This window comes from Pseudopodoces humilis, chromosome 18 (genome assembly GCF_049639895.1).
Source record: "Pseudopodoces humilis isolate 2021_Gansu_Grassland_sample_001 chromosome 18, ASM4963989v1, whole genome shotgun sequence".
Lineage (NCBI taxonomy): Eukaryota > Metazoa > Chordata > Aves > Passeriformes > Paridae > Pseudopodoces > Pseudopodoces humilis.
In genome coordinates, this window is record NC_142217.1 from 18,064,403 (window position 1) to 18,086,272 (window position 21,870).

Below are 21,870 nucleotides of genomic sequence, written 5' to 3' on the forward strand. Positions count from 1 at the left end.
CTTGCCAGGTTGTACTTGGCCTTTAAAAACTTCGTGCATCGTTGCACCCAGTGTTCCATTTCTGCACATTTTGATTTACTAGTTCATGTTTTCAGTACTAATTTATGGAATACAATTTGCATCTGAAACTTCAGAAACTTAAGGACATTTTACTGGAACAGGATAAATGAAGATTCAGTTTCTAGTGAACTACCCAGGTTAATTTACTACATAGGACCTCAGGATCTTCTGAACTAAGCTGAGGTTTAGTGGCTTACTTTTTACAATTGCAAACTCTTAAGTCTTATTAATGTATTAATTATTTATATTAATAATACTTCATTCCTAGCAGTATTTTTACATCTGATTTAGTAGTATTTGAAAGTAGACATTGTACATATCAGTCTGTCTTTTTTCAGATTTGAAGCACAGACCCCAGGAATGTCCTCAGTCCAGGTCCCTGACACATTACCGCTTATTTAAAATAGTCATTATGTTGCTATTTGATCTCTGTGCTTTAGGAATGACAATGAGCTAATTTTCATTTATAGAATTTTTATTGGTCTATTTCAGATTTTGCAAGAACGAGGTTCCAGGATGTGAAGAAAGTATTGAACGGTGACAATTTTTCTTTTACTCGAAGATGCAGTGAATTGTCACACTGAAGAGGCTTGGCTGCAGAAGGAAAAATCTGATTTAGACAATTTTCTGTTGATCTGGGTTCAACCATATTTGCCTATAAGCTGGTGTCAACTTCTGGAAGCATTGCCAGACTACATAATGGGAATAGATGATGTGGGAGCGTGTGTTAAGTTTTGGTTGTAGTGCATGGTTGTAGTCTCTTGTTGGCTGATTGATACTGGTCATTTGAAAAGAAATGACCATGCACTCATATTTTCCTCGGAGACATGTAGCACTTGTTGTCTGGTGCTGGACGACCCAATGTTGATCAGTTTGGAGACATTTTCCTACTGATCATTGTAAACCTTAAAAGGACAATGTAATTGGTGCTACACACACACGCACACACACACTCTTTCAGACATACGCGTGCACACACACACACACACACACACACGTTACAGCCCAGAAATGCAAGTATTTGGGCATATGTTGTTTCAGAATCAGTGTCAGCCCCAGTTGACTGTATTATACTGCACATTCCTTATGGCTCTGGGACATAATCTATTATGTAATAACAGCCTAGGAGATCAACTGAAACTAGCATGTGTAAAAGTTACACAACAGAGAAAAGGTTTCTCTGAAGGGTGTATATATTGACTGGATAGATAGCTTATTTTAATACCCAAAGGGAAGACTACACTCAGAGAAAATGGCCTTCCTCTGAGTTATTCTTGATGTTCTCTCTGTTAAAACAGTCTCCTGCAAAAGTTATGCTCCAGTCCTGGTCACATGCTTGAAAGTGGAATCAAAATTCACTTAAAATGACCAACTGAACATTCTGTTTCTTTGGAGGTGTTTGTACTTAAATGTGTGTTTGTGCTTTTATAAAATGCCTATAAACATTGAACTGTGTGGATTAGGGTAGAGATTTCTCTAGAGCGGAAGGTTTTACAGAAATACAGCTGGCTAGTCCTAGGTCCCTGTCTCTATGACTCAGATTAAAATCAACGTTAGTGTGAACATAAACTCATTCAGTTGAAAAACCTGATTACTTTGGATATTCAGGATACCTGTAATCAACCTTTCTTTTTCTATACAGTTTCAACTATGCAGTTAAGAACAGTGTTTGAACAGAATGTGGTGCAGCTTTGTTAGTTTGTCCTTGATGCAGGCTAATACACAAGACACACTATATTTTAAGCAAAATCTTTAGTGCATCTTTAAAACACTTAATGAAATGGACAGTATAAAACTTGGCTTCATTGACTCATGAAACCGATGGGGGGGATTTCAAAGAGCTACAGGATGGTTTTAAATTCTAAAGACATTACAGTTTTCATTCTTATCATTTCAGATTTTATGCGTATACTGTAGGTAATTCTTTACACAAAAACCTGATTTTCAAACGCCCAGGGTCTACTTTTTTTCTTTTATTTTTTTTAGAATTTTTTTTAAAGGACTTACATATTGATAAAAGTTTGGAGAAACAATTTGTAAGAAACATTTCTACTAAACAGGTTAAGCAATGGGCTAAATGTTTTGTCCGTGTGCCGAATGCTTGAAAGGATTTGTAATGCATTTTGCGACTTGGATGTGGTCTGCACAGGAAGCTGCTGGCCCCGCCACAACACATACAGTTTTTGTCTTTTTTTAAAAAGTTAAAACTGAATTTAATTTACTAAAATTGTAATTGTGTAGGGGGAAATGTTTATACTTTTATACTTTTTTAGGTACCCATATTTTATCATTTCAAATTGAGCACACAGATGTCCCCTAAATAGTGACAGATTATCTTGTGTATCTGAAAATAAGCATAACAATTGTCTGTGTTAAGTGCATATTAAAACATTTCCTCTGCTGCAGTAGTCACTGTGTTTTTAAGCAGTATGACTCCACCAAATTCTCTGAGCTCCCTGGCTCATGGAATTGCAGCTAACCATGTCACTTGTTTTCTTGATGTGCTCTACAGAGTAATTCAGCATTGATCTTAGTGGATTTTAATGCCCAAGATACCAGTTTCGCAGTGATCCTTCTGAATCAGCATTTCTGTTCCCTCTCTTACTTAACCCAAAAAGGACAGGTTATTTAATAAATTTAAATTTTCCAGAATTGCATCAGCAAAGCATGAGTAACAAACTAAGCAAACTGAACAAATTTAGAGTATGTAAAAAGAGTGGTTTTTTTCTAGGTTTGGGGGTTTTTTTTCCACTAGAATATTTTCAGTTTTAAAACCTGCTTTTATGATGAGATTACCTGCAGTTTAGTTTACAATGTATCCCTACCATAGCTAAATTTAGGGAAATGAGTGTTTAATAATTTTTTGCACTTTGTTTCCAATACCTCACAAAGATTTTAAGAAAATAAAAGAGTGAACTTGCAGGTACCTTGTAATTATTTTAAATATGCTGTTGTTTGAGACCGCCTGAACCAGCTACTTTCCTGTTCTTGCTTTTGTCATTATTGCTTTAATTTTTGTGATCATGTGAGGCTTCCAGATAGATAGAAATGCTCTCTTCAGCTTTTTTCAAGGCATTAAGACTTTATCCCTAAATAAGTTTAGTTTCTTTTTGTTTGACTGTTGCAGTTTCATATAAAGTTAGTGACAGTAACAAGGTAATTGCATTAAAATCCAAGCTGCATCACCATGCTTTGCAAACATTGCTTCATCTGTTAAGATCTTGCAGGATGAAGCAATGTACATGTATAGTTTAAACTGACGTTTGGAGAGTACCTACCTGAGAATTGCCTGTGACTGTGCAGAGCTGAGGGGTTCACTATCAGGCTGGAGCTGCACAGCTGTACTACAAACTCCTTGGACTTAACTCTGGACATAGACAGCTCCTCTGTCCTTAAATCAGAACAATATTCCAGGTTAGAACTTTAGATCCTGAGCTCGAAGAGATCATAGCAGAAGGAATAAAGCAGAGGAAGGGAGAGAGATGAAATTCCCCAAATGCATTTACATGACAAACATCTTGCAAAACTTGTTTGAAAACAGAAGTTCAAATCTGCTATAGCAATTTCTTACTTTGAGTTAGCAAGCAGCGTATTCTTGGCCTTAAGTTTTCTCAGAGGCTATTTTCCTTTATTGGAGGTGACATTTTTATATTACATGCTTTTGACTTCTTCAAGCGACAAGTGAATCAGAATTTGTTTGCAGTGGACAGGTAATTCTGAGGCCTCAAAGACATGAATGTCATATGGTCCATTAATAACTGTCCAGACGTATACTCTGACTTGGCAGCTCCCAGCCCAAAGGTTATCTGGGATTTTGTCCCACTTACTGTGGGATTTCCATGGATTACGGTTAATTGCAGTTTCTTTATTCTACAGTAATTTAATTGTGTGTCAAAGACTTGATCAAATTAAGCAGCTTTTTTTAATTCTTTACTAAAGTTTCTATCATCAGAATCATATGCTCATAAAACTTGGAAAGTGTACTGTGTTTTTTTCAAACTCATATTTCTTGTAATGATAAAAGTTCCTTTCATCTTGCATTTAGCATTAGGAGAAGATATTTCTTTTAAAATGAAGCTTGGTGAATCCATCTGACTTCTTTGTTTTCAGATTTTCTTTGGACAATAGCTGTGTAGCTCCATTTCTACCAATGTGAATGCACAGTTATGATTTATTAGAAACAGGACTGTTTCCTGCAGATTCAAAAATGGAATCAATCTTCTCTTTTTCTGAGAGAGGTGATTTTTTTGGTTTTTTTCAGGAGAAATATGAAAACTGGTAGATTAAACAGAAGATAACTTGGTTGCAGGCATGCAACAAGGGGAAGAAGTTTGCTGAGTAGGATGATAGTGTTATCAGAACAGTGCTTCTCGTAACAGGACACTATTCTGTGGATGTCTGTTGAGGTTGTAGAGAGTTGTCAGTTGCTGTTTAAGCTGTAGAGGGCTACCACCAGCAAATAAACACATAGTAGTTACAAATTTTTATTAATATTACAAAAATTAACTTGGAGTGCAAAAATGCAATAGTATCTGGTCCAGTGGAATTAAATAGAGTCTGGATTATAATTACCCAGGTATACTGGAATGTATTCCTTGGGAAGTACTGGGGGAAGAGTGAAGTTTTCCTGGGCTCTTTGAGGGAGATCGAAGTCAAATGAAAGCCTGGAGATGAAGTCTGGGGTTTTGTTCTCTTGAGATGTGATAAAATCAGAAAGCGGCATTCTCCAATTTTTATTCTCTCACCACATCAAAAGTTTCAGGTTTTTCAAATTAACTTTTTCAATCAGCCCTTGAACTGTGGGGCTCTTGAAAAGAGATGAAATTTTGTTACACCTTTAACAGTGTCTGTTATCTTAAGACAGTAGGGTTAAAATCCAAGTGGTCATTGGAGAAGTGTCTTTTCTAACACAACAGTATTGAAATACTTAAGTCCGAGGATACTGCCTGTTACTTGGTTGTAGTTTAGACTGCAGTTATCTCCAGTTTTAAGGACAATCTTGGGATCTTAAGTGCGTTTTTTTGTGTAGAATTATTGAGTCTTTAAATAGTATAAATATTTAGTTTAAAAAAAAAAGGTGGAAGGCTCTCTGAACTCAGTGTCATATAAGTTTTCTTTTGTTTCACGAAAATCAGGAGCTGTCTTTAAAGGCTTCTTAATGAACAGAGGCTTTAAAGGGCTAAATAGATCTTACTGTCCAGATTGCCTAAATGACTGTCAGAAAGAACTCTTTCCATTTTCAGAGCATAAATGCTAAGGGCTAAAATGCTTTCCAGGGCTAATTTGAGGTTCCAGAGACATACAATGTTTAAAAAACAACTAGTCTGTTTTCCTTTCAATTCATGGACTCTAAAATAATTTTTACAAATGGCTGAACCAGTTGCAGATTTAAGTGTTCCTATATGGCTTGGATTTTCAGTATTCAGATTGGATAAGAGCACACTAGAGAAGGCAGTACTTACCCTCCACTTTATTATTACCTTTGCTGAAATCTAACAACTTTTTATGAACAGCACTGGCAGTAAAAAAGCTTTGAGGGAGATTCTGCCCCAGGAAATTGTCACAGAATATTTCTTTGCAATTTAATTGATCTTTACTTTAGCAACGTCTACCAAGGCATAAACTTCTCAGAAGTTCAGTATAGATACTGAATAGATAGCTCAGAATAGATACTGCTGCAAGTACAACTTTCTGGACACATCAGAGGGTTCTCTTAAGGATGTTGTGTCTTAAAAACTACCATAATGAGAGAAACTTTTAGAAGTTATTTTGGTACTTTGAGGGTGAGTGGAAGGGGGAAGAGGTTCTGTGTCAGTGCTCTTCCTTGCCTTAGAAAGCTGAGCCTAAATTTTGACCTAAGACCTGTTGTGATTTTGAGGCCTCGTCACCTGAAATGAGTAAAGAATAAATGTATTTACTGTACATGATTCTTGCTACTTCTGAAGATTTTCCGAAAGCTTATGCACAGCTTTACTCACGTTAACTTGCCTCGTGTACTTGCTAGAATGAAGCAAAGTGCCAAGGCACTCTTAAAAGGAATGTTGCCAACCTCTCTACCTGGAACTGAAAGAAGATCACCAAACTGAAGAAGTATCAAATGGCAGCTTTTTCCACCTGCTTTTGTCTTTACCTTTACCTCAACCTAGTTATAAAAAAATCTACTTCCTATGCACTCTTTAGGACCACCTACCCAATTCAACAAATGTTCTTTTTTTTTTTTAACCTTTTCCTCCAGATCACTGGTCTCAAAATTAGTTGTGCATCAGCTGTTTGTGCTTATAACCGAGTGGCCATACTTGCAACATGTTATTTCCTGGATAGTGGATTAGCAATAACACTTTATTTTGTGCCAATTCATTATCTCTGAAGTGTTCTTACTGCAGCAAAATTTGAGTTTTGATTTGGTTTTAATGCATTTGCATTAAGCAAAACTCATAGCACAGGCACAGACAAGAAACTGAATTCAGGGAAATTTCCCTGGGAAAAAATCTGCTAGGGCTTCCCAAATAATTTGAAGGTGGTTACAGTTAACCATCACTTTCAAAACTAACAAATTAAATGTGTGTGGTTATTTTTTTAACTTCTTTTTCATAACACTAGTGTATTGTAAACTGCATGGAATAAACCTGTTTTTTCCCTTTTAAAGTGTGATGTCTTATATCTGTCTTTTCTAAATGGACTAATTGATATTAATAGTGTCATATCCTGTGATAATTCCTAGTTTAGCACTTCAGATGTAAAATGTAGTTGCATATTTTTGCAGTGATTTAAAACATTAACACTTTCTCCTTTGTAAAGATACATCCTTTACTGCTTCCCCAAAGACTGTCACAAAAAAAGTTAGGTCTATTCAGATATATATCAGTTGGGAAATCATTTTCTTCGCAGTTGCTATGACTTACTGATCATTATAGGAGGAAATAGTTGTCTCATGTATGGATATATAATCACATGAAAAAGTTTCAGCTAATCACTTTGCATACCTTTCCTTCTGCACAACTCAAAAACCACCCTAACATCAAAGATTCTAGAATCTACTACTTCGCTTTTTAATATAAGTGTTTCCTTTCTTTGAAAAACTAAGCTAATGGAAATTGATGCTTTGCAATAAGGCAAACATATATAATAAATTTCAAGGATAGAAATGGCTGAAGGAAGTAAATTATTTAAGTACAAAGAACAGGTTGTTGAAATTATCCAGGAAGTTTGACAGCTGTGTCCTCTACACCTATGGAAAAGTTCATAATTGAGTATTAGTATTGAGAAGACCACTGGACAGCTCTTATTTTCCAAACTGCTATTAAGAATTTGAGAAGCTAAGACCCAAGATTTTAAAATTCTTAAAGGCTCTGTAGTTACATATGAGGTGAATTTCATCTTAACAGTTTAATCAGTTGTAAGTGCAAAGCACATTCTTTTATTTTGTCGTATATCCAGCAACTTCAGTGAAACTGTGTTACTTTACTAAATTAATCGGCTGCATTTAATTGCATTTGAATTTTACTAAAATAAGTGCTAAGGACAAACATTGCTGTAGTAATCAAGTACAGCAATTGTACTAATTAAGTAATCAATGTGTGCATCTGTATTATCATCAGACTGTCCTACTAAAAGTATTGGCACTTTAGAGTCAGCCAGCATGACTTTCAATCCAGATTCCTACTCTACATATCTGTTGCTTCAAGTTTTTTCACCTGTTAGGAAAAGTGAGAGCATAAAAGGGACAAGTGTCTACCCTGAACCAACCAGGTTATAAAGGGGACAGAAACGACTAAGTCATTAGCAACCTGTTTGGATCTTTCATAACATTTAGGGTTCGTTTGGCATTAGTTTTCCTTTCAGTGGGAAGTTTCACTTCAGAAAGATGAAAATGATCCTGCAGATTCACCTTTTAGAGTGCTGTTCATCTTTCAGTGTGCTGGAGTCTTGCCTGGTAGTCATTTACACATGGTCCGTATGTATGTGACATCCTCGGAGACTAACGTGTACAATTTCATGAGTGAGATCCTGTAAGACAAGTGTTAATAGTTTGCACTGCTTTTCATAATGCCACTAATTCTGTGGAAAGTTACACGGGGAAGTATGTGTTTATCCTGGTCTACGGTGGGCATTTGATACTGATGAAGTTTTCCTAGGTAGAATGATCTTCAGCAAATATTTTGATTAGGACTGATTGGAATCTACGTAATTTTTTATTGAAACAGTCAATTCTAGCGTTCCAAAGAAACCATTTTGAACTTCAACAATACTACACAGAACATCGTTCAAGTAACATTGACACAGACTAGCACCAAGGCATAGCTAGGCAGAGGTTTCAGGATTAAAAATTCTTCCGTTTCAGTAAGAGAAGTTCAAGATGAGAATAGAATGTGATTCATACTCTACTTGCCACTAAAAATGCGTTCTTAGAAACCCAAACAGCAGCCCTCCTCCTCCGCCAAGGAAACCAAACCGAACCAAACTAACAAAGCAATGGGAAACAAAAACCAGGCCACAAATCCCGCAAAGGTCAGTGCAAGTAGCGCGGCCGGGAGGAAAGCTGCCGCCCGCCCTCCGTGCCGCTTGCGGCTCTCTGATAGGCCGGTCTGCCCGCCCCGCATCGGCCCCTCCTCCAATCGGGCTCGGCCGGCCACAGGGGGCGGGGCTCGGCCTGCCTCGAGTTCGGCCCGCCAGACCTGCGCGCGCCCGCCGACGGACCAGGCGCTCCTAAGTCGCAGGCGGCTCCCACAGCGCCAGAGGTAAAAATTTATTCACCTTTCCGCCGGAGCTGGTGGGAGCGAGAGGCACGAGGAGGTGATCGGCTTTGGGATAGCCCCGCGTGGATTTTTTCCGGTGCTTCTTACTCAGGCATTGTTGGGGGCACCTCTGGGTCCTGTGTCGCGAGGATGCGAAAAGCGTGACGATAGGCTCACAGACGGATCGGGCCGAGGGACAGAACAGCCCTTTCGCGCTCCGCGCCGAGGCGAGAGGGAGGGAAACTCCGGAGTGGAGACAAAGCAGCGGGAGCGGGAACATCCGGGTCACTCGCGCGGCCTCGATCCGGGACACGCGCGGCGGCGGCGGCTCTCGGTGAGGCCCGGCCGGGAGTGGGGCCGCGGTGGCCCCGGGGTCGGGGAGCGGAGCGGGGCTGGGCCGGGCTAGCGCCCTTCGCCTTCGACGGGTCGGGACGGGACCGGCGGCCATGGGTGTGCGGCCCCGGCTGCCCCTGCCTTTTGGCTGGGCCGGCCGGCGTAGCGCTGCTCGCCCGAGGCTCTGAGCACCCCGCAGGTCTCGGTAGTGGCGGGCGGAGGTCGCCGAGCAGGGCGTGGAGCCGCTGGGCCTGCGCGAGCCGGTCCCGCCCCGCCGGCTATCTGCCCGGGAACGGCGGGCGGGCTCGTGGTGGCCCCGTGCAGGCCTTGGGCGCTGTCCCGGCCCCTCGCGGGGCCGACGGGACCAGCGGCCCTCTGCGATGGCGAGCAGTGCTCGGCCCTGTCCGGTTACTTGGCCGTCGAACACCGAGCCCATCGCCGCGCGGCATCTTCTGTTGTTTAACGTGCGGCTCCGGTCGGCCTCTTCTACCTTTCTCTTGCCTCAAGCAGAGACTTTCTATCCTAGTCCAGAGCTGGCGTGCTTCGATTAAAGCTCAGACTGTGGCTTTCTCCACCTTTCTGAAAAATAAAGTTTGTATAGTTCGGGGCAAACTACTTAGATAATAATTTCTTCCTATGTCAGAATTTAACCTGCAAAGTAAAAATGGAAGGCTAGCAGTCTTAACGTTTTTGGGTTTTTTTCTTGCTGCTTGGAAATCAGTAAGTCGTACGGAAGGTTCTTGAACCTAAACGGGCATATTGTTGATGTGTTTAAAGTTGTCTGTGGCACGCGAACGATTCTTTGCAGGACGTGCATTTTGTGTGTGAAAGGAGATTGTTCCACCCCATCGGAGGGTGTGAAGGGGTAAGGTATTCCGTAATAGGACACAAAAATTTGCATCTGTGATACCGTGATGGTTTTATTTTGTCTTTTTTCTAAAGTAAGCAGTAACAGCGGCAAAGGCAAGCTACTGAGTAAATTTGGAAGTTTCTGTTTACTTTCTGAGTTGATGGCAGTAAAAGGGACGTTACTACCTATTAATAGTGGGGGTAAGTTTGGGGAATTAAAACGTGAAGACTGATCTCTTCGACTTTTGTGGCATGTGCAAAATAAGATTGAATAGACTTCCTCTGGTGCAAAAATCTTTCTGGTAATGTAGTAGATTAATAGATTGGGATATAGAGAGTATATAGCGACAGTTTGTTAGCAGATTGCTTTTGAGGGGAGGTTTAACTCATGGGATCTTAGTTTTTGAAATGGGCTTTGAGTCTTATTGTCTAATCTTTATTTTCTGGTAGACCGATGAGGCTTTAGACTCTTGTCTGTTCTCCTCAGTGTAACTGAAGTCTGTGGAAACCATATATGTGAAGCCTGTTGTCTCTCATATACTCTGAAACGTTTTAGTGCTTAGCTGAAGTTAAATGCCTCGAGATTTGGAAAGCTGTTTGTAGAGCATTAGAAAAATCCTTATTTTACTAGGGCACAGTATATTGTGTAACAAAAGCAAGTAGGATGCATGGCCTGAAAATTCGGGATTTTTCCAATTACATGCAAAGTTACTTGATTAGTGATGTTCTGCAGAAGATACACTGTTTATTTACCCAATGAGAAACTCGCGTTTCCCTTGAGGTGCATGTTATAATTAATTGGCTGTTAGCCACAGGAAATGGAATAAATGTATTTGAAAGCATCCTGTAATGTGTCTTTTGGCAGAAAAAGTAACTGAGTTTAGTGAACTGTGTAAGAATATTTGGATGGTTTATAAGCACATAGGGTTTTCTTGAGCTAGGATGGGAAAGTTCGTATTAGTGCAGTGGACTACCAGATACCAAAAGCACAGCTGAAATTCTGCTGTATACTCAGTTCATTTACATCTCTTGCAATTCCGTGGGCTCACAGCATATTAAAACTTGCTCCCTGTATAATTTGGTTAAGGGAGAAGTTTTTTAGTTGTCTTTTGTTTTTTGGTTGGTTTTGTTGGATTTTTTTCGGTTCCACTGGTGTTTTTTTTCAATGGCTCTGCATCTCCTGCTTGTGAGCAGACTAAAATCTAAAGTTACGTGCACACATTCACTAATTCCTGCAATTCTTCTGCCATAATTAAGATACAGGTGTATGTGCTAGGATCACTAGAGGAAAATTGGACTGAATATAGGAATATTTTTGTGTATGTGTATGTTCACTGTGTGTGAATTGTCCCTTTCAAAATGCTTTATCTGACATTAATTTAATTGATACTTTGAAGGTGAATTAGGGAATATGGCCATCCAGGCAAAACTGAATTGCTTAAAAGGTTGAAGAATGTATTTAAAATACCTGTTGTCCTAGGAACTGCATAAATTGCTTAATCTGGTGTTTTTAAAACTCTACAATTCATATGCTTATAATAGTAGACCACAGTACCTTATAAGTAATCAACATATTGAGAGGATGTGAAATTTTTCATAATTCTTAAGCAGTGTATAAGTGTTTTAATGGAGTGGTAACACTGCTTTCATTCATTCTGTGTGCTTGTTAAGTGGAAGCATTCTACTATTCTGCTGTCGAAAAGGCTCGTTAGGTACATGTGGAGTTGAGAACAAATTGGCCTGACTTCTCCCACTGCCAATTATCAGCTCTTATTTAAAATGTGTAGAAGTGCAGTTATGAGGAGGATTAAAAACCTTCATTGGAATTTGACCCTGTGGCTAGTGAAACCCTTAGTTTAGACGCAGTTTGACAATGAAAAATAAACTCTCGCTTTGAGTACTGTTCTGGGTGAATGGAGAATCCTCTCTCCTGAATTTGAAAGCACCACTCGTGTGATCATCCTGTCTAGAACTGTTGTTCAGTATCATGCAGTAGCGAATGACCTGCGCTCTGCATATTTTCTCTGTAGTCATGGTCATCGTGCTTGACTGTTACTAAGGCAGTGGAGATGCGGAAATATTCTTCAGTTTATATGGGAATTGAAAATCTAGTGGAATTACTCAGTTGCTCTTCCATAGCTGAATTCTGTGTTGCTGCCTGTTCCTGTTGTTGTCTACAAGTTTTATGATGGCATCATTGCAAAACTGAGATGATTTTGTTAAATTCTATGCCCATGTTGTTTTTGTGTGGAATACTGACTTTCAATGGGAATTTACCCAAAAAGTAATATTTCTTACTCCCATTTGCCAGAAATGGGAGTAATGCAGGTGTTTGCCTACAGAAGAAATTTGCCATACCTGATGTGGTGTAGGAAGGAGATAAACAGAGTGTGTGTCACAAATAGGAAGTCTGAGCATGTTTTCCATTACTAATAGCGTCTCTGTTGTCAAGCTACTGTCAAAGTTGCTTCTGAGATGGGGCTCAAATATAAAGCAATAAGGTAATAATGGAATTTTGTAGGTCAAGTCCAGTAACTAAGAGCTTGATGGCATGGGGAAGCTTGATGTTATTCCTGATGATAAATTCTGCAGGCAGTGCAGAAACATGCATCTAGGTTATTGAAGTGAAAATGAGAGGTCAAAATAATTCTTGAGTGATCAGGGCTTATAAACACATAACGTATTTTTTCTGCTGTAGGTAAAAGTATATGCTAACAGCAATTACTTTGGTTTTAGAGGGACTCTGAATATGTCTGGCATAGCTCTTAGCAGACTTGCACAGGAGAGAAAAGCCTGGAGAAAAGATCATCCATTTGTAAGTATGAAAACCACCAAATTGCTTACTCTGGAGTTGTTTCAGTTTTCTGGTGACGACTTTTTTTTCATTACTCTGGTAGTTTTTTAAAAAAAAAATAAAATTAATATCTTTAAATTAAAAAAAGCTATTTGAAACCATGTAGTGCAAAAAGAAGTAACTTTGTGTAAAGATAAAATATATCATGAAGTATTTTAAGTGTATCTTGTAAAATCTACATTCTATGTCTTTTTGCCTTAATTCAGGGATTTGTAGCAGTACCTACAAAAAATCCAGATGGCACAATGAACCTAATGAACTGGGAGTGTGCTATTCCAGGAAAGAAAGGGGTAAGAAGAGTCTTGTACTGAACAAACACAGGAGGATGTCTTCTGCTTCTTCTTGCTTCTTCTGAAATACTACTGTTAATTACTTGGGGGTTTCAATTCTTGCTTTCTTGTCTTTGGTGTGGGACTTTTATGCCTTGCCTTTTATACTGCCTTTTGCCAATTTGCTTAAATATCCTTATGATCTCGTTTCTTAGATTCCAGCGCTCTGTGTTGGCAGAACCTGCAGGGTCTGTGATGCTGCCTTAGTTGAATGCTGAACATAGCATTGCTGTTACAGTTGCAACTTAGTTTTGCTAGTTATCTGCAAACAGCATTAGTTAGTTCTTAAAGGAGTACTGACAAATAATCTAACACAGCGTAAGGAAAAACTCATCCCCTTGTGTTCTGCCAAGACAAGATTATCCCCCATAACAGTTTATGTACCTTATTGAGATGTCACCTTTAAATAATTAGGTAAAATTTTTTATGCCATACAAAATCTTCATGATACTGCTTTGAAGTTTTGTAAACCACAGAATGGAGAAAACAAAGCCTTAAAGCCTGCTTTCATGTATACTAGAAAATGTGTCACACCCAGGAAGTATCCATTCTGACACTGTGATTCCTGCTAATTAAAAAATTATATTTAAAAAGAAGCAGGATTACTTACTCATCTCTACCAGTCCAAGCAGGTGCTCTCTATTGCCTTTGTGTTTGGAGGCATCCTATACTACAGCTGCTTTCCCTGAGATGAGTAGCTGAAACCACCAAAATGCTTGCTTGTCAGCCACATGAAATACTGAAGTGGTGTTAGTCCTGGGTTGGATACTCCGTTCACTCATCAAATCACTTGTTAACTACCTAAAATTTGACTGAAAAAACATCTGCAACTAGTCCCATAATGCAATATCGTCTTGATGATAATGCTGTCATATTAGCCTTAGTAAGGCTTGTGAGTGTCTGCTATCTTTCACCCATAAGATATATTGCTCTATCAGAAACATGATAAAAATTTTGCCAACTGTTCTATTCTGTGTAAATTATTAAAAGCTATGTCTTCCTCTGTTCCTGAAAGCAAACAAAATAGGTAGTTTATTCTATCAAAACGCTCATCTTTTCTAAAAAAGAACTGCTCTGCGAAGGTATGGAGAATAGATTTTTCTTGTTGTTAACTGACTACAGCGATTTAGAACAAGTTCTTTAAATACACTCTAGCAAATATAATCAAATTCATTCACTTCTGGAAATGGATTATCTTATTAATTCCTAGAATGTTTTTCTTCATTTTCTAGCTTGAGATTTTGCATAATGAATACCAATGACGATGGAGCGATTTTCTCTTTTCATGTGTGTTTTTTGGGTGTTTTGTTTTGATTTTCATTCAGCTAAAAACCACATAATTCAGATAGGACCCAGCATTTACTTTCATTGCAGTGTTTCCATAGCAAAGGCAAGTTACAGAGAAGTAGCAGAGAAGTGCATTTTACAGCTACAAGAATCTTTCCTGTATTTCTACACCTCTAAGCAGAACTCAGTTTGTCAGAAGATAGGCTTTTTTCTTATGTTTTGTATATTTGAGACAGTCTTTTTCTCTGGTGCTAGATTTTGTTTTGGTGTTTTTTGTTTGTTTGTTTATATGACCCTTTTGAGTAGTGCTGTCTTATTTGGTTTGCTCTGTGTCTGCTCCTATAAGTGCTCTTGCCAGTTTTGGATAGGGATAAAGAGCTTCTTAAAGTTTCTTGTTATACAGAAAGATGGAATCTGTGAGACTACAGTCTACTAAATGCAAACAGACAAGTGAATTTCATGAACTGTAGTAGTACTACAGTCCTGTCCATGTTTTTAGTTAATTTGTGCTTTTATTAGCCACATTCTCATAAAGCACAAGAGAAGCCATTTACATTTACATGCTTAAGGGGTGTATCCATATCCTATCTTCTTAAACATAAGTTGGGGTACAACAGCCTTTTCCTCACCGTATGTGTATCATGTAAAACTTGAGAAGTATTCTGCTCTTACATAGTGTGAAAATTTTACTTTTATGTGGAATTACTGGTGATGATCCTGTGTTGATGACTCAGCATCACTTACTAGCTATAATGAAGAAAGAAGCCCCTTCCTTTCCACTTCAGCTTCCTGTATAGGTAGGATAGCTTACCATGGTCTAGACAGTGTGCTGCAGTGCAGGACAGCTATTTTCTACTGTGTAGCAGAAGAATGTCATATGCTTTGTCTGAGAAACTGTATTCTTGGTAAGCATTTTTCCATAATTTTGACTTTTCCTCGCTGTAACTGAAACTCTACATTAACTTTTTTATAGACACCGTGGGAAGGAGGCTTATTTAAACTACGGATGCTTTTCAAGGATGATTACCCTTCTTCACCCCCAAAATGTAAGTAAAATCACTGAAAACCACAGATTTATTAGAACAATGTTGAATTAATCCATGGAGTTCTTACAAATTATTATTACTGTCTTACAGTTTTGTTTGATTTTGTTTTGTTTTTTAAAGACACATTGCTTCTTCTTTTTTGCCCACCCACTTTGCATTCAGAAAGTTGTGATGAAATCAGCTAAGTGCTCGATATATCAAAACTGGGAGGGGAGGGAGATCAGTTTGTAAGTTCCCTCAAAGTGTGACAAAAGCATCACTTAAAATGCTCACTCCATTATCAACACTTTGTGGAAACTAATATGTGGGCATGCTTAGACCTAATCCCTGTGTTCTTACTGCTAAGTTGGTCTTCTAAGCTAAGAACTCAGAAGACAGGAACTAGGAAAAAAGAGTTCTATAGCTTGAACCTTTCAATCAACTTGCTCTAAAGTATTAATCTGTTCTTTTTCTGCTACTAACAGATTTCCAGATACCTAGTTTCCTTATAAAGTTTTTGAACTGAATTTTCCTTATCTCAAACCTACCTATTACAGAAACCTGAAAACATCTGTTGCACCGTTCTTGGTTCTCAAATTGAAATCGAAATCTCAAACCAATGACAATGATTACAAATAGCTCTTTTGACAGTGATTCGTCTCTCATCACATTACCATATTTCAGCTCTAGCAGTTCCTGGCTACTTCTTTTGTTTTGTTTTTTTGTATTTTGTTGAAAAATACCAGCTTTCACATCCTGACAGTGTTAAAGGAATTGTCATGCCTTAAAATAATATGTATATGTGACTGATAAGATGCCCTAACAGTGCAGCTTCTGAAGTACCATTGAACTTGATAGGGCAGCAAGACTGTTACATCTTGTGAATATTTGTGATGTCAGGTGGATTAGAAAACTGCACTAACATGTAGATATTTCATATATTGCAAAAGGAGTGTTCATAACTTCGCCCAAGATGCTGGCTGTTGCATGTAAGTCCTGTGAAGATTAGAAGCAATGCCAGAATACAGATTTAGAGGCAGAAGGAAAGTTGCACAAGCCTTCAGTCAGTCTTGTAATTTAAACTTGGTTCCTCTTGTTCAGTGCATCTTGATTATACATAGGAAAATATGAAACTGAAAAAAATGCTAGGAACTTAAGTCTTCCTTGTATGAAACTTCCATTATTTTAAAGTGAGGAGAGAAAAGATGAATGAAGGGTAGTATCTTTCTTTTACATAGTAGTATGTGAGGCTGAAAAGACAGAATTTTTTTAAAAGGTCTTTATCGCAAAGCTACTAGAATTACTTTGTCAGTTTCCATTCCTAAACCAATTATCAGTCAAAAAGACAATGTTAGATTGCCTGAACTGATATCACAGATGTGATGAGTTTCTGTTTTAGTTGTGGGCTGAGCCAAGAAGAAAACTGATATTAATAGCTCCAGAAGTCTGTGGGGTGTTATTTGGGGGTTGGGGGTCTTTTGCCAGTGTTCATTTGGGGATTTGGGGGTTTTGTTTTCCCCTACTGATCTAGCCCAACTCTCTGATCTTCCTCTTAACACTGTATGCAAGTAATTTCCTCTTCTTCATCAGGTAAATTTGAACCACCGTTATTCCACCCAAATGTGTATCCTTCAGGCACCGTGTGTCTCTCCATCTTAGAGGAGGATAAGGACTGGCGGCCAGCAATCACAATTAAACAGGTCATTAGTTGTACTTAGACTTTTGCTTTGCTTGCTTATCTGATGCAAATATAAGATGTTAGCTGTGTGTTGCTAAATTGGTTTCTAAGGGTTTTTCACTGAATCTCTATTAGTAATACTCGTAATATATGCCTGTTACTTCTATTCCTTTTTCCATAGATCTTGTTAGGAATACAAGAACTTCTAAATGAACCAAATATTCAAGACCCAGCTCAAGCAGAGGCTTACACAATTTACTGGTAAGTGTCTTTGCGTATCAGCTTGAAAGCTGTCATATTGCCTACAGTCGTCTGTTACTTTAGCATAACATACAAGTGCTTTTACAAATGACTGGGGGAATTTTCTTACCTTCATGACTGTATTCTGTGGAGATGCCTAGACTGAGCTAAACTTCAGCAAAACGGTAACTTCATGGCTATTAGGCCATTAGAACAGTTAATAGCAAAGCATCAGCAATGAAGTGTGAAGACTCCTTGTATCATGATTTTCATCCTGGTTCTAGCTCAACGCAGAGTCCTTGCCGTTAAAGGCTGAGTAGTAACAATGGGATGTAATGGTGTCATGAGAGCAGGAAGAGACTGAATTGGAAGACAAGCCACATCTGTCAGTACAGGAGTAACTTAATTCTGTCCCGTGGTGTGTACCTGTAAGAACTTCTGCCTGAAGGATAAAGGAGAGCTGTGGTCACTGTAGGAAATGTAGCATTTTGGGAGAATAGGTTGAAAAGTACAGAATGCCTGTATCTTTATCAGAATGAAGTTTGCATTGATCAGGAAAGGGGATAATTCATGAGCTAAAGAGAGTTTTGGAGGTTTGTTTGATTTTTGTTGTTTTTTTAAGGCTTAATCTTAGAAGTTTTGCCACCATTAAAAATGGGTATCTGTTCTATAACCTTCTTGGAAGCAGCAAATGCTTTTGGCACTGGCAGCTACTGAAATAATAACCAAGATGGAACTGTAGAATTACAATTTTGGACAGAAGAGGCCTCCAGGAGAGTGCCAGTTTTGAAAAATAATGTTTTATGAGGCTGAACAGCCAAGCTATGCTAAATATGTGTTTTTGTAAGGTCCTAGTGAAAAGGGAACACAGGGGGATGGGTAGTGTGGCTTGCATTTAATTAATAGCTTCCCGCCGTGTTATTTTTTAAAGTACTTACTGAAGGCTTGATGGAGATGAGTGCATATGGAAGACAGTTCAGTGGCCATAGTTGTAGGAGCCAGGAATGATGAGGAAGGCCTCAATAATATACTTCTATACATGTACAGATAGTCTGTGTTTAATTTTTTTTCATCACCTCCCACATGCATGTAATGTACAAAACCAGTCTTGGCTAGTCTCGTTTCTGTTTAAAGTGCTTCCAGGGGGAAAAAAATATCTATTTAGCTTAAAATATTACATGATTTTTGTTACTTCAAATATGTATAGTCTCCCATTTATCCTCCTCATGTCTCTTGGACATGCAGAGCATTTCAGATGAGTTACTATTATTCTGCAGTCTGAGAGTGTGTCTCTTGCTACTGAGTATCTGGTAGAAATTAAATAGAGCAGGATTGTGCACACATCTGTAATGCTGGCATAGTTGATAAATACTGCAGAAGATATACCATTGTTTAGATAGATGTCTTTTAGTTGTTAAGCTTTCAAGAATAAACATTGTATTCAAAATAATACTTACTCTCAGGATTCCTTTGGTACTGTCCTTCAGTAACCTTAGCACTCCTAATGTGCTAACCTACTTCCTCGTCTTTGCTGTAGGCATTCAGGGCCTGCACTGGAAGGCATTCTTCTGTGTGGATTCTATGTGTGCAAGACTTAACAGCCATGTTCTCACATGGCAATGCAATAGAACTTAGAGAGAAAAAATGTAGAATAAAGTTTGTAAATCTCTTCATGAGAAGAGAGTATCTTCAGTCTCTTTGCTAGCAACTGTTCATTGCATGTGACCAAAATTGGTTTCATTTCCTCTTCCCTCCCAATCTGTCAAGTTCTGAGGATATAATTTGCTGCCTTTTTTTTTCCTTTCACTGCAGCAAGCCTTTATAGCTGAAAGCAGGTTAAATTTACTGCAAAGCTGTCTACAAAATCTAGTCATTCTATCTCTGAGAGTAATGGTTACAAATTTCTGTTTAGCTCATCTCACACTTCTGACAGCCAATACAAAATGGACAACTTAATGTAAATGTTACGCTCCTATCTGTTGGCACAAGAACAGAAAACGAAGAACTTGCCCATTTACATCTTGAGTCTGAGGCTCAATGACTGGACATATTTCCCTCAAATAATACTTGTTTAATCAGTCTGTAGCAAGTATGCTACACTTACCTATGTTGAGCTGGGTGGTTTTTTTTTCCCAGCTGAAGATTAGGATAGACCTAAATCTATGAGTCAGGGCCTTTAGAGATAAAGGCTGAACTTACCACACCATTATCATTTTCCTGTTTCTTAGGAGTGTTTCCATTCTCTCTCCAAAGCAGTAAAGATGGTAATTAAAAGCCATATGGAGTCCACCAGCTGTTAGTGAACTTCTCTCTTCACTTTGTACTGTTACAATACTGGAATTTGTTGTTAATGACCTCAGGTCTTAATGTGAGTGGGGAGTAGAAAACTTAAGATGAATGACAGAATGTTTGCACGTGAGGTACAGTTGGTCTTGAGAACAGCAGGTGCAAACCTGTTTGAAGAGACTGGTACAGTATGAAGTCAGTGCAGTCATTTGACAACAGGTGATGTTTGGGAAGTACCTAGTTGAACAGTACCATACTTGTAAAGAAAAGCCTTTAATTTATTGTAGTGTTCCATGAATTGCTATCGAAAGGGTCTGCCTCCAGCGATCACTTCTATTTCTTTTCAATATGAAGCTAACTCTGTAATATGGCCTGATTTCTCCACCTATAATTACCCTTTTCCTTTTCAGCCAAAACAGAGTGGAATATGAAAAGAGGGTTCGAGCACAAGCCAAGAAGTTTGCACCATCATAAGCATTTGTCATGCAGCATCTTAAAAAGGAAGGGATTGGTTTGGCAAGAACTTGTTTACAAAACTTTTGCAAAATCTAATGTTGCTATGTACAATTAATATCCACATGAGGGGAGGGGGTTGTATGTGTGCCATTTTCCATATTCGCCAGTTGTATACAGTTCTAAATTTGCTGAATTGCCCCCAGTTTTTTCATACAGGGTCTCTTCCTTCAGTCTTTTGTATTTTTGATTGTTATGTAAAACTTGCTTTTATTTTAATATTGATGTCAGTATTTCAACTGCTGTAAAATTATAAACTTTTATACTTCTATAAATTCACTAGTATCTCTAGTTACTTTGCTATCTGATGCAGGCATGCTTTAAAATGTTAGAACTATATTTAGCCTTTAGCTGGCTGTATAAAACAAAAATCATGCCCTCCACCCCCTTCCCTCCCTGAATTTGTTTTTTCTATCTTTCAGAAACTAGGTTGTTATTGCTTAAGAGCCTCTGAGATCCAAAGTTAGCCAGCATCCTTACTCTGCATCACTTTCTTTGTGTTTATATGGCATTCTGTCTGTGTTGCTGTTTAGAGTAAATAAACTGTTTATATAAAGGGCTTTGTTTCATTTATCTTCATTAAAATTATTAAAAGACTGCCATTTACATGGCTCTGAACACAATTCAGTGCAAGTCCTGTTTTTAAGGCCTGTGATGCTGCGTTTGCCTTTTGTTTGGATGTTGCCTTCATTTGTTTTGCCTGTCCCTGACCCGGAGCACGTGTGGCCCTTCCTTGGGCTGTGTGTGGTAACTGCAGCGAGTCAGTTCTGATCAGTTCCTCAAGCAGAGACCAATTGCTTACTGTGCATAATGGGATCAGCATACTGGTGCAACTATGTTAATGTAACGTGAGCTTAGATTGATATGAACAATAACAGAAGTTGTCCAAGGAATGCTGAGGATTTTTAAAGGTGCTTGTTTATCAGAAATAATTTTGTGCCTTTTTCCGTATGTTAATGCATATAGCTTCTAGGGAAAGCAACATGCTCTATGCAATTACCGTTTCCTTCTGTAAAGGAGATCTGTTCAGTTATGTAAGTCATTTTCATGTATGTCAAGCTGGTAACGCCCTTTATTAAACTTTCACTGCTTTTTTAATTGTATTTTTTTTAAGTCAAAATTATTCTGCAAAACAAAAAAAAATGTGAAAGGCTTTGTTCCATCTGAGCTTAGCTTCTTCAGTGTTTTTATTAAAAAAATAGCTACTTCTCAACACTTAAGCTAATTTAAGTTTTACAGCTGTTCCCAGGTCTGTTTTGCTTGTCTGCATTTGATTACTATAGCTTTAGAATGTAAAAGCATCCCCCACAAATTAGAATAGCTGACATGCTCACATTGTTCTCAGTCCTTTAAAAATTATGCTGAATTGCTTTCTTGTCACTATCTAAGAAATCCTTGCTAAAACAGTACATTTGGTAAAGACTTCATATGTGTGGGGAAGTTACTGAAAAAACTGAATCAGAGGAAAAGTCTCCTTGTAGAATTAATTTACTTGTGCTTCTTGTTTTCAAAAGGGAAATTGAGTATTTGTACCACTCAAACTGCTGCTGTTATTCCCAGCTCTAGCTCCAGTAGCACTAGTATTTAATCCCTCTAGTAGTGGAGGGACGAGATGGTCGAGGGACGAGATGGTCCTGTGACGTGAAGAACTTCGATTTGTGAAGGCGAGTCTACAAATTCT

The 21,870-nt window shown here is 38.4% G+C and overlaps 2 protein-coding genes across 6 annotated transcripts in view; both read left to right on the top strand.

The window, feature by feature from the left end:
• The window catches only part of KCTD5 (potassium channel tetramerization domain containing 5), a 31,997-nt gene extending 25,292 nt beyond the window's left edge, over window positions 1-6,705 (top strand). For all 4 annotated transcript variants that reach the window (XM_014252547.2, XM_014252545.2, XM_014252548.2 and 1 more), the window contains one exon: window positions 553-6,705. In XM_014252547.2, coding sequence (XP_014108022.1) covers window positions 553-582 — 30 coding nt within the window. In that variant the 3' untranslated portion in view covers window positions 583-6,705. The remainder of the gene's footprint in view (window positions 1-552) is intronic.
• A 2,003-nt stretch (window positions 6,706-8,708) lies between these two features.
• UBE2I (ubiquitin conjugating enzyme E2 I) lies at window positions 8,709-20,745 on the top strand. 2 transcript variants are annotated; one of them, XM_005523118.3, is made up of 7 exons: window positions 8,709-8,798; window positions 12,714-12,792; window positions 13,038-13,121; window positions 15,421-15,493; window positions 17,063-17,172; window positions 17,332-17,411; window positions 20,087-20,745. In XM_005523118.3, exons 2-7 carry the CDS (start codon window positions 12,727-12,729, stop codon window positions 20,148-20,150), a joined length of 477 nt encoding a protein of 158 aa, XP_005523175.1. In that variant the 5' UTR covers window positions 8,709-8,798; window positions 12,714-12,726; the 3' UTR covers window positions 20,151-20,745. The 2 variants fall into 2 exon arrangements, with proteins under 2 accessions (XP_005523175.1, XP_087920227.1); XM_088064101.1 differs by lacking the exon at window positions 8,709-8,798 and adding an exon at window positions 8,908-9,129.
• Window positions 20,746-21,870: the final 1,125 nt, after the last annotated feature.

Bases quoted from the DNA above. Each gene is read 5' to 3' on its own strand.
- UBE2I (XM_005523118.3), top strand. From the start codon at position 12,727: ATGTCTGGCATAGCTCTTAGCAGACTTGCACAGGAGAGAAAAGCCTGG. The intron at 12,793-13,037 runs GTAAGTATGAAA...GCCTTAATTCAG, and splicing joins GGAGAAAAGATCATCCATTT to GGATTTGTAGCAGTACCTAC. The intron at 17,412-20,086 runs GTAAGTGTCTTT...TTTCCTTTTCAG, and splicing joins GAGGCTTACACAATTTACTG to CCAAAACAGAGTGGAATATG.